At 34.9% G+C, this 12,629-nt stretch overlaps 1 protein-coding gene across 5 annotated transcripts in view; it reads right to left on the bottom strand.

Annotated features, from left to right (window-relative positions):
• Window positions 1-2,491: 2,491 nt before the first annotated feature.
• The window catches only part of PTPRC (protein tyrosine phosphatase receptor type C), a 123,011-nt gene continuing 112,873 nt past the window's right edge, over window positions 2,492-12,629 (bottom strand). For all 5 annotated transcript variants that reach the window (XM_027096069.1, XM_027096070.1, XM_027096071.1 and 2 more), the window contains 7 exons: window positions 11,687-11,777; window positions 10,325-10,458; window positions 9,125-9,259; window positions 7,405-7,527; window positions 7,006-7,181; window positions 5,355-5,490; window positions 2,492-3,620 (listed from right to left, as the gene is read on the bottom strand). In XM_027096069.1, coding sequence (XP_026951870.1) covers window positions 3,345-3,620; window positions 5,355-5,490; window positions 7,006-7,181; window positions 7,405-7,527; window positions 9,125-9,259; window positions 10,325-10,458; window positions 11,687-11,777 — 1,071 coding nt within the window. In that variant the 3' untranslated portion in view covers window positions 2,492-3,344. The remainder of the gene's footprint in view (window positions 3,621-5,354; window positions 5,491-7,005; window positions 7,182-7,404; window positions 7,528-9,124; window positions 9,260-10,324; window positions 10,459-11,686; window positions 11,778-12,629) is intronic.

The following is a 12,629-nucleotide window of genomic DNA, read 5'->3' as shown; positions in this document are numbered from 1 at the left end:
TACAAAAGAACGATTACAGAAAATGGACCTTTAGCAGAATAAATCTTTTCACCCGAAATAGGAAATGAAAAAGTCCCAATTTTGAACTTGTCTCTTTGAAGAAACTTCAGATCCTTCCAACTGTAAAATCTGTATAAGAGGACGAAAGCACAGCCTTTTCTATTCATTTGGACAGATATTCTTTTAAGTTGTGCATTTCGAAGGTCTTCATAACAAGAAACATGTTGCAATTAGCCAGGGCAATTACCACTCACTTACTTAAACTTAATATAGTGCTATGAGAACATTTTATAACAAATCTCCAGTGTAAATTAAAAATTAAGATCAGTCCTAGTTAGTTATAAGAACTAATAAACTTCATATTCAGTGTTTTAGCAGGAAAAGAGCAAAAATAGATATGGAAATATCACTGTATAAGTATTAGAGTTCTGAGTAAAAGCTAAAAGCTTACATTTTAAAAGTTATCATTGCAAAGACATTTTGCTAATCACTTCATACAGTTTTACCATTGCAGAGAGATATTAAAATGTATATTTTTTTCTGCAAATATTCATTTGTCATATGTAAAATATTAATGTCTTGGGAGCTGAATTTTGAGAATACTGAGTATTTATATCTTTTACTCCCAATAAATTCTGGTACCAGAAATAACATAAACAAACTCTAAAAGAAACATAACATAGTCTCTTTCTGTCTAATAAATATATAATGGAATCCAAGCTTTATCCCTAAAATGGACCAGCCTTTATTAAGTTGGAACTTTTTGCTTAATTTTTCTGACTAGGTCTTGGCATTACTAATGGCAGTGCCAAGCTTTATAAATTGAATTTTTTATATAACATGACAGATTCCCTAGGAATGCAAACTGTAGTCATAGACATGGGTCTATAATTCACATATTATTTTATTTTTTAAGATAAAAATCATAGACATATGATTCCACTTTCTAATGCAATGGACCCCAACTTCTGAGTGATACATATTCTCACAGAGTAATGGACCTTCTGACTGGCCTCCAGCACTTCCTTTATTACAACTTCTCACGTACAGAAGAAGAAAATGTTTCTAGCTTGCTCCTGTTAAACTGATAGAAATTACCATTGCTCTATTATCTAAGTATTTATTTTGTGTCTTCTCAAAAGGATAAACTCCAGTGGCAAACAAACATTTAAAACACACAACATCCACATTTGAAGATGTCATTTGCAGCTGAAACCTCTAAATAAAAACTTTACTTGTAGATTATTTAAAATTTAGAACTTTTAAAGGTGGGGAGAGGGATAAATTAGGAGTTTGGGATTAACATATACACACTACTCTATATAAAATAGATAAACAAGGACCTACTGTATAGCACAGGGAACTATACTCAATATCTTGTAATAACCTATAAGGGAAAAGAATCTGAAAAAGATATATATATATATATATATATATATATATTTGCTGTACACACCTGAAACTAACACAACATTGTAAATCCATTATATTTAAATAAAAATTTTTTTAAACTTTAGAACTTTTGCTGTTTGCATTTTGAAGCAGTTCACAGAAAAAATAGACATATATGATGCTAGTCTACTGAATTTGAGAACTCTAAATTTTAACTACATTGTCTAGTAAATGGCGATTGATCAAGTTTCCGTTGGAGAAACTGATGCACATTGTTTGAATGAGTAATGAGAGAAATGAAAGCAAGTTTTCTTTCTTTCTGGAGCTCGTAGCTCATGATTCCTAATCCCCCTTTTTTTCATTAGTAAGTAAAGAGATATAAGTAAACAATATAAGTTAGAAACTATTGCTTCATTCTAAAATTCACTTCTTTTAATATGTTAATGGCAAGGTACTATATAATAATGTAAAGACTTATTGCTAATTTTGTGTGTATAATATAAGAATTAGAAGGATGAACACAAGACGAATGTGAGTTGAATGGAAAACAATTGATGATGTATTGTTGAGATATTTAAACTCAATCAGGAGAGTGAAGATATAGAGAACCAAGCCAACTTAGAGGCAGTGTGTGACTAATGTAATAAACTGATGCAAATTCAATAAAAGTTTTGTTTATTACCTTTTCTTGAATTTTTTCTGGATCCCAGCAATTATTAGACTATATATCTTTAAAAAATAAAACCTATAGAGTTATTCTACAAATGTTAATTGCATAAGTCTATATTTCAATATCTGCTTACATAATTCATATATGAACATGTGAACACTTATGTACAAGAAAAGATAATGATTGAACTTCATTGCTGTTGTTATCAATTCCTGATAAAAGCAGTATAAACATTTGAGAAATTCAAAGTAAATGCACTTCGGTGAAAGGCAAGGACAAATTTTACCATGAAAAATATTCATATGCAATATTATATATCTCATATCAATGTCTTATTCCATAAAAATAGCTATGTTAGGCTTTGTATGTAAATATTTAGAACAACTACATTTGCATGACTCCATTTTTGTCCTAAGGATTGAATGCAGATTGCATTTGTTTAAAGATGTTTATTTAAGTTCAATTGTAACAAACATATAATTTTGGGTCAAAAGTATCAAGCAATGAATTTCACATATTATACAGAGAACAATCCATGTTGCAAAATCGTAAACACCATATGAAGATAACAAGATAGGTTTTCCTGAAATTTTAAATTAGATTAAATAAGCTTGAGATATTGTACTAAATTCTAGCATATGGAATATAAGATTTCCAAATGTTAATTTAGTTAACTTTCTTATAGTAACTATACACACCTACTATTTTATGTCTATTTCTAGAAGTAACATAGTAAATTATAAGATATATTTCAGTAGAACAAGGAGGCCATCTTGAGGTCATTCTAGAAATGTACATGTTATTCTTACACAGAGCTCACACACAATTTATGATTTAAAAAAATACAACCTTTGAGCAAAGTTAATATTTTCCGTATAAAATGTTGTTTCTTAAAAAAAAATAAAAAACCAAAAAAGCAAAGTTTCTCAAGAGCATTTAGATTTACTTGAAATCATCCTCTCTCTCTCTCTCTCTCTCTGCCTCTTTGTTTCTGTCTGTCTGCCTCTCACACACACGCACACGCACACACACACACACAGACTACAAAGAAGTTGTTTTTTGCTGAATGATGGATAAAATTTAAAATAAGTATAAGACTGTACAAAATGCTTCAACTAAACTGTCTTAAATATTTTTCTACAGTTGTAAAATAGAAACTTCCCACAAATATTTGTCCATGCCCTTCATTAATCCATTGTATATCTATTTTGCCTTTCTAGTTCTAGAAAAATAGAAATAACATTTAATGTGAGGTTTTGGGTTGCCCCATGTTTGCCTTTTCCTATGCACTTTGAGTTAAAACTGGACTCGCTGGACCATTGGCAGAATGTTCTGGCCCCTCAGGGCCACTTGTGGGTTTAGAACTTTCATCCTCTTTATTTCCTTCAGGAGTCTTATCCAGGGCACCAGGTGGACTCACACAGTTAGCATCCTGCTTCGCTTTGTCCACTTCATTATCAAATTCAATTTTATCTTCTTGTTGGTTGTTTTTCTTCACCTGCCCATTCTGGGCAGGGTAGATGCTAGCAATGACGTCATACAGGAATTGATATTGCTCCTAATAAAGGGAAGAAGGAAGGAATTACATAAAAGAGGTTTATGTTATTATTTTTACATCAGATGAAAATTAGCAAGACTTAATCATTTACTTGGGGAAGTAAATGGGTATCAGAAAACAATTCTCATGTGTTTTCATAAAAAAGAACATTTTAAATGGTTCACCCTCCTTACAGTTCTAAAGGACTGACTGCAGGGCAATCTTCAGAATTTGCCTTGTAGCCACACCAGACTGGTGTTCGGCCCCCTTGCAGGCCGTGTGGGGTGTCTCATTCCTAAGCTTTTGCAAAGGAAGCCATTTTTGGTGGCCACCCTCTTGGTTCATGCCTACATATCATTTAGCATCAGATCAGGGGTCACCTGCTTCAGGAAGCCAATCTGATCCCCTTGGGTTAAATTCAGTGCCCTCATTCATATTCTCTAATAATTTCTCTGTCATTTCACTTACTACATTGTTTAATAAATGTCTGCCTTTTCCTCACACTAAACAATGAGTCTCTTAATGGCAAAACACGTAGCAGGCACTCAATATACTTTTAACATCAATACATGTAAGCTCAAGGTCATACATAAGTAAAAGCTGCCTATATTTGAGTGAGTAGTTAAGTTTACTTTGTTACTAATTCCCAGACCATCATCTGTGGTCACTACCACTTACAGAGGACACAGCTTAGATTGATTATGACAATGCTCACTCATTATCCTCTCTGTATCCACACCTCTTTGTAAGGTGACTTTGCAGGCCCTTTGGACAAAGGTTGGGTCTATGACCCCATGCCCTACACCTGAGCTGGCCTTGTGACTTGTTCAGATAATAAAATGCAGAGGAAGGCATGTTCCAGTCCCAAGCCTGGGATCCAAGGGGTCTCACTCTGCCCCTATGAACCCTGCTGCCTTTATGGGAATGTGTCAGGCTAGGCTTCTGGATGAGGAGAGACAGGGGATCCACTCATCCTTATCACCACAGCTAAATGCCAGCCAACTCCCAGCCTAGTGGCAGTCAAGGTCCTTTTGGACAAAGTCAAGTTGCAGTGGACACATCAGCGACAGCACACATATCCGTGAGCCTGGTCCAGGTTGGCTAAGCCTAATGTGATCAGCAGAAATCTTCAGCTGATCAAACATATTATTGAATTATAATAAACGTTATTTTTTTTTCAGTTTCTAAATTTTGGGGTGGTTTGCTACACAGCAACACAAATGGATACAGGATTAAAGGTGGGGAAACTGAGGGAATCCATGAGCTTTTAAAAACATGTTCTTCAAGAACCACCACCACAAAGTGTTGGCAAACTCCAATTAGGTCTCTTATTTATACTAATAATAATTCAATGTGAATGATCATGTAAAATGGAATTTAAAAGAGAAGACTAGAAAAGTAAATAGAAAAGAAGTAATGGAAAGGAGAGGATCAGAAGGGGGGAGGGGAGGGAAGGGAAGGAGAGAGAAGAAATCGTCAAAATAAAAATGCAAAACATGTTAAAAGCAATGATGACAGGGCTTCCCTGGTGGCGCAGTGGTTGAGAGTCCGCCTGCCGATGCAGGCGACACGGGTTCGCGCCCCGGTCCGGGAAGATCCCACATGCCGCGGAGCGGCTGGGCCCGTGAGCCATGGCCGCTGAGACTGTGCGTCCGGAGCCTGTGCTCCACAACGGGAGAGGCCACAACAGTGAAAGGCCCGCGTACAGCAAAAAAAAAAAAAAAAAAAAAAATAGCAATGATGAGGTATACTTACAAATGTGGGAACCATTCCCGGCCTAGCTTTGCGTAGAGATTTTACTGCTTGAAAAACATCTATCACTTCTTCTGTTTCTGCACTTTCCAAGAGATTTAACAAAGCACAAAATATTCCTGTTTGCTGAGATCCATCTCTAAAATAGAAAGAAATAGATTTTTAAAAAATTCTACATTATATGGAGAAAGTGACATTGGAATAAAAATTGAAAGAGAGAGACAAGAATACATGCTTCCACTTCATGTTTACTGTAATTATTTTATTCCAATATCTTAAGAGCAAAGCTTTTCTGCTAAGTACATGTTTTATGCAAACTTTTTCAATTTGGGAATATAATAGTCATTTAGTTTAAAAAAATATTTGTTATAAGCTTTAAAAATATACTTTCTTCTATTAGTACTTTACCAATTATAATGCACTTTAATTTACATCTGAAGTTGTTAAGACAAATATCATAATATCCGCCAGACAGATGAGGATACTGAGATTTAGGGAAAATAAAGTCATGGCTAGAAACTGATGAAGCCAGAAATACTGGACCTGATATTTTGTAAATTACTAAACCACATGCTTTTTCTCCTCTCTTCTGCCTCTCCAGTGCTTTTTACAAATGTTAACACTTCTGCACCAATAGAAAAATGATACCTAGTGAAGTTATTTATTAAAAAGAGGGCAACCAGATTACTTACCAAACTGTGAGAGGTATGTTAGATTATAACAAAAATTCAAGTTAAAGAATATGTTAATAGCAGAACTTTATTTATTGTACATAACAAGGAACATATAGTAGGTATTCAGCCATTCCCTAAGAAACACATACAGTTTTAAAGCCTAAACTTCCCGTCTTATTTTTCTTTCCATGTAAGTTTTACCTTTGAAAACTCAAATAAATGCCAAAAAGTAATATCTGTCTAAGGTCCTGATTATAGCATATACAATTCTAATAATAATAATGAAGGTTCTCAAAAATTCTAAAAGCCCTTTGCTAGATTTACATTTCTTATTTTACTTTACTATTTTTCATTTCTAATTTACTTTACCATTTTTTATGCAAATATTTTATATCACACACCCTTCTTTCAATATCTCTTATTTAAGGTGGATATCTATCACAGATGAAAGTAAGGGTCTGCATAACAGAAGTGAATCCAATCAAGTATTATTACGGATATTATTAAAATCTTTGCCTTTGGGGTCCATTTAGAGAGTCAGGTGATGGGTTTCAAATCGAAGCTGCTAAACATTGAGATTTCAGTTTAATAAATAGCTTAAGATATGTTTATTGGAGGCAAAGCATTCAGTCTTCTGGATTTTACTGACGCCTAATAGCGTGGCTCAATGCACTTAGGCAGAAATAAAATGCAACATCCATCCATCCGTCTGTCCTTGCATCCTTCCATTCATTCAGGACATGTGACATTTCAGGTTCACAGCCTAACAACATTGCACTAAAATATAATTATTTCTGCTGTATTTCTATAATAGTTATGCTGTGGGAGCACATGGGAGAGAGTATCCCACTCCCTAAGAGGCTTCCACTGCAGTCATGCATTTTTATCTGTTAGGAGAAATAGAATTTAACAGAAGGTGCAAACCAAGAGGTCAAGAAGGATGCTGATTTTTAGAGCACATCCCATCAAATCCCACCCACCTGCAGTGAATGAGGAGAGGCACGTTCCTGTGAAACTTATTCCCTTCAGTGGAATTCTTGGGAAGTTTCTGTTTGAGATTCTGAATCATTAAGATTAAGTCTTTGGGCTCCACGGGCAGCTCTTCCCCATTCCAGTTATTGAATTGGTACTGGAACACGGTTCGTGGATCTTTCCTCTGAAACCAGAAGGGAAGGGAACATAAACTCGAGTGAAGCTCAGCCCATCTGTTAAGTTGATAGTCATGTTTTCCTCACAGTTACTTTCATTTAAATCATTTAAAATTTTTATTCTGAGAACATTATAGAGAGAGTTGCTTTGTGTTCATAGAATGGTTTATATTAGTTTTTCAACCAGATCAATTACCCCAAAGATACATACTCCTGAAATTGTTTGTATACCTTGGAATGTCTCAGTTCAAATGCACGGATGGTATAGGCTGAAGATTTATTGGTGTCCTTCATATGAACTTCTATGTCTCCATATGTTTGCTTTCCTTCCTCCCAGTACTGAGAACAGGCTTCCTAGAGAAGAAAGAACATGATTCAACATCATCTGCCCAAGGGTTCTGTTTGTTTTTAAATGCACTCAGAGTACCTCTCTCTGTCTTTGCTCTATCCCTGTCCTCTTTCTCTTTTCTTCCCTCTGTTCTATTAAATTTGAAATTACAACTTGTGCTCTAAAATTGAATCTTAATCATAAAGATCTAAAATCTATTTGAAGTATGTTGGACATCCATTCAACAAATACACGGTGTTGCCTTGTGCACATCAAGGGAACCTAGGGATAGCCGAGGTGGCCAGGACACCACAGGAACGGCTCTGCCGTCCCTGGTGTAGATCTCAGATTTGTTTTTCCCTTCCTTCCATGCCCTCACCATCACCTTTTCAAAATGGATGGATTGACCTGACGTTGTTCATGACCCCTGAAATAACTTAAGTCTCTCTGTTCCTCCAGGGGTCCTTGGAGAAGGAGGTTACACCTCTAGGAGCTTTGTCTCTATCTTGTCTATATCAGTTGATTGAATATTCAAGGAAATGGTCAGATTGAAGAACAGGTAGATCACAAAGGTATTTCCTCCTTCCTCAAATGGTTTCCCACCAACTACAGTCCCACAGTTGCTGACCATGATAGGTATTCCTGCCCACGCTCCCGTTCCATTTCCTGATTTTCCCAATTTAGATGAAGGAAAAGATTGCTAGAATTCCACATTGAAAATCTGAACATAGATTTCTTTTTTAAAAAAGAAAAAACAGAAAGATTAAAAAAAAACGATTTCCTATGTACAAGGGTACATAGGGAAAAGAGAGAGAGAAAAAGAAGGCATATAGTATAATGCGTACTTATGAAAATATTTATTAAATAAGCTTTAACATATGTCAGATAATGTGTTAGGTGCTAAAACTAAGATGTACTGCCAGGTAAATTTTGATAACTTGAGGTATTTGGAAAGGCTCAAATACATGTAACAGACATTAGGCAGAAGATCAAATTAGATCTCAGGTTCACCTCCAACTATAGACTCGTATGACAATAAATATTTCATGGATATAAAGAAGACAGGATTTAGAAACATTTTCCAGAGTTTTATCGTTCTAGAAGAATGGGATCAAAATGGGAAGAGAAGGCACATTTAGGTACATGGAATGTCAGAAAATCAAGTCAATGATGAGAACACAAATGATGTGTTAAGATTCAGTCTTGCCCAAGGTGGAAAGTATGGAAAACATAAACATATGAGGAAAATGGAAAGATACATAGGGCTCGATTATTGAGGGTCATAAATATCAGACTGAGGAGTTTGGTTTCTATCCCGATAAAAAAAAAGGAAAAGGTGACCGTTTGTTGTTTTTAGCAGAGGGTGGCACTGGGATTGCTGTGCCTTATATGATCTGTGAGCAGTAGGCAGGGCTGGTGAGGGGCAAACAGGAGAGAGGGTCAGAACCCGAATGCAAAACTTTGGAGGCCAGCGCTCGGATGGAAAACGGGGAGAATGAACAAATGGAATTGTGTGACAGAGGGATCAAAAGGACTCAGGTATTAGCAATCAAGTAAGTAATCCAAGAATGAAGAATCAGATTTTAGGACAGAAAGACTTAAAAGCTTCTTAAAAGTACAAACCTGGTCTCCATTCTTTAGCTCTGTCAGCATAACAATCACCTTGACTTTTCTTTGGAATATCATTTGCCAAAAGTCACCAATGGTCTCTTTCAGTGGTCCCTGAGCTGCAATCATCACTTCAGGTTTCCAATAACTCTTTAAAAAAATTAAAGGTGAGACTTAGTTACTAGTGCTGGAGAGCGAACAGTGCATGTTTAAAATAACCATTTGAAAGTACAGTCACTTAATTTGATATCAATGCTGTTACCTAATATTAAGATGCTTAGGTCCAATCCTGTGATAAACCATAGTGGAAAAGCATATAAAAAAGATTATATATATATCTGAATCACTTTGCTGTACAGCAGAAATTAACATGACATGGTAAAGCAACTATACTTTAATTTTTAAAAAGTGAAAAAAAAAAGATTCTTAGGTCCAAAAAACAATGTGATATATATATATAAGATATTTACTTAGTTAATGATAATACCTGACTAATAGTGTGAAATCAAGTTTAGAAGATATTATTTTAGGAAACTAACAATTTTTCCTTCCCAAAATACCATTTTTTCTACTGGAAAGCTTAATGTGATGGTAAAAAGAAAAAAAAGCATAAGCATTTCAAGTTATCTCCATCATGTCTCTAATTTATGTTTATATATTCTGTATCTTATAATTAATATTCTATGAATACATATCAATATTTTAAGAAAACTGGGAAAAGAAATAAGTTCAACTTAGTGTACATGCAAAAAATATTTACTGAATTACTAAAAGTTCCTTGTTTGAATTCTCAGTGTATCCAAAAAAAAGGTATGTGACACAGACTCATTTAAATATTCAGAAAATCGGAATGAAAAGCCATAAAAATATGCAAATTTAGGTTTGCTTACAATTTGGGTATATGAGTAAGTATAAACATTTTCAAATACTTGCTTTTGCTGAAATGTCATTATTTTTCAAATTATATAATAGTCATGTTTGTCATAAACTGTAACTAATAGCATTGTTTTGTTCTGTATCGACTCATTAGGTTTTAACATCTGAGTGTTGCAATAAGTTAAGATATAGCATTAAAAGTGGAAACTCTCATGTCAATCAATACATAGTTATGGTCAAGCTCATCATTCTTTTATAGAATCACTTAATGCATGGCCATAATAACATACATATATTTTTTAGAGTCGGACCTTGGGTTTTGGAAGCATAAGGACCTACCATTACAAAGGAGGCATTGATGTATTTGCTCATCTCTTCCGAGTCACTGTCATCGTCAGAGGACTCATCTGAGTCATGCTCACTCTCCTTGCTCATCTCCAGTTCATGTTTAAGTGTCACTCTGTTAAAGTCATCTACGCAAAACAAAGTAGCAGTCAGTCTTCCTTTAAAGACCCCTAATCTCTGCTTGATCATCATATGGAAATAAGAAAGTCACTTAGAAGTGACAGATTACATGATATACATGTATTGATCTACAAGGAATGAGATCCTGCTCCATTTTTATTGATTAACACATTATTTTTTGAAAGTCTAATAGAAAGAAGATCCCAAGAAAGTTCCAGGAAAAAATATAGACCATAACTCTATGTCATAATGTTCCATACGATTATGCAATCGTTGATATATATACTTTAGTTTTCCATGGAATATCATCATGCTGATGGATAAAAGTTTTAAAAATACATATATGTTAATAAAATACATAGCTTAAGTAAAAACCTGATTTCTCAATTATATCATATTAACATTCAATTAACAATCTTAATTCAATGGGTATCTCAGATAATTTTTTCAACAAGAAAAGTATTTAGTCCATAATTTCTCACTGTTTCTCAATTTCATTTATAATAACCTGATCAAATGATCTGATTAGTTACAGCACCATCAATTCCATATTTTAAACTATATTCATAAGGACCTTTTCAGTAATTAACTAGGTCAGCCATGCATTGATCCGATTTATTTGGTTGTCCAGCTTAGTACCTTGGGTTATATTTTCTCCGTGCTAGTTTTAGTGTAGGCAACTGAATAAAATTATAGTTGTGCCAGGTGTGGTCCTATCAATATACTTAAGTAGCAAAATTCAAGTCTTGACAATGATGCTTATTTTGGTCTGTTAAATTTGATGATTTATAGTATATTTCCCATCTACTTTTAACCTCCTTGGTGTAAGGAAGGGATAAACAGAAAACATAAAGGGAACAAAAGGATGTAATTTTGCTATTTGGCTATTACCCTGGAGTAAATAACTGCAATAAACTGAAGATGAGAGAAAACTGGTAAAGAGGACTTGGCTTTTTTCCCCCAGCTTCAGAGGTTACATCTTTCTGAAAACCCATTTCTGAACTAATTGGTACAAAGAAAACATGAAATAATTGTCTGTCCTCCAAAGTCCATTGTAAATGTTTGGGGTTCAATGTATTTGCTACAACTAAAATTCAAATAGCCTATAACTATTCTCTACTGTCAAGCAAATGTTGAAAACGTGCTTCCAAAAGGTTTGTGTGTGTGTCTCACATTAAACAAATTCAAAAGAGAGCTTCACTTTATCTGATACAAAAAATAAAATAAGCTGCATACATGGAATGACGTTAGAATTCCTGTTTTTACTCTTATTTTCTTCTTGATTCCCAATGTGCTGCGTCCTCCAGCTCCTATATGAAGGAAGTCTCTGAGGGAAAAAAAAAAAAAAACAGAATGGAAACTCCTTTAAAAATTTATGTATTGGCTTAGTTTATTATTGTAGCGTAAGATGCTCCCTAAGAAAAGAATTTCACCAGGTTTTGTGAAATTTGCATACGTTCCCTAAGGGCACAATTTTTAAGTTTGCCTCTGAATTTTTCTTTATAATGGCTCAGGTATTAAGTACTTTGACATGGCGAATTTCAACATATACAGTTATATAACAGAATATGTTTCCTGGTTAAGAGGTGCTGGATAGCAAAATAGTATGGTTTATTCTTGTATAAGTTGAAAGCATCGCATAGATGTTGATTATTCTCCATATTGCAAAAGCAATGGTAAATTATTTTAAATGATCCAAAGTAAATTCTCCAGATGAAGCATTTGCCGAAGACTAGGCTCACGCAAATAATCAATACCTCATGTCTTTAAACCCTCCAGACTCTTACCCCTCTCCCTCGCAATAGCTAATCAATCAATCAGTCGGCAAGACCTATCATTTCTCCGGGTGCAGCTCTCAAATCCTTCCGCTTTTCTCTCTTCCTACTTAGTCCAATCTGCTTTCACTTCTTACTTGAAAACATCAGCAGTTTTTTCACTGGCCTCTTTATCTTCAATCTCACTTGCTCTAATCCTTCTAAAACACAAAACAGAGCAGGTCCCCCCTCAGGTTTTTGGCAGCTTCCCATCTTTGTTAGGAAGGATTCAGCATCTGTACAGCACAGAAAGCCTGTCAGGAGATGCCCTTGACTGTCTCTGCAGCCTCACCTCTTGCTGGGACCCCCTGCACTGCAGCCAAACCTACTTCCCCCAGTCTTGGAAGGGGCTAAGCTGTCCTTTA

Source organism: Aethalodelphis obliquidens, unplaced genomic scaffold (assembly GCF_003676395.1).
Source record: "Aethalodelphis obliquidens isolate GAN/ISIS:26980383/991018 unplaced genomic scaffold, ASM367639v1 scaffold97, whole genome shotgun sequence".
Classification (NCBI taxonomy): Eukaryota; Metazoa; Chordata; class Mammalia; order Artiodactyla; family Delphinidae; genus Aethalodelphis; species Aethalodelphis obliquidens.
The sequence above is the reverse complement of the archived record's forward strand: the minus strand, read 5'-3'. Positions and strand labels throughout refer to the sequence as shown.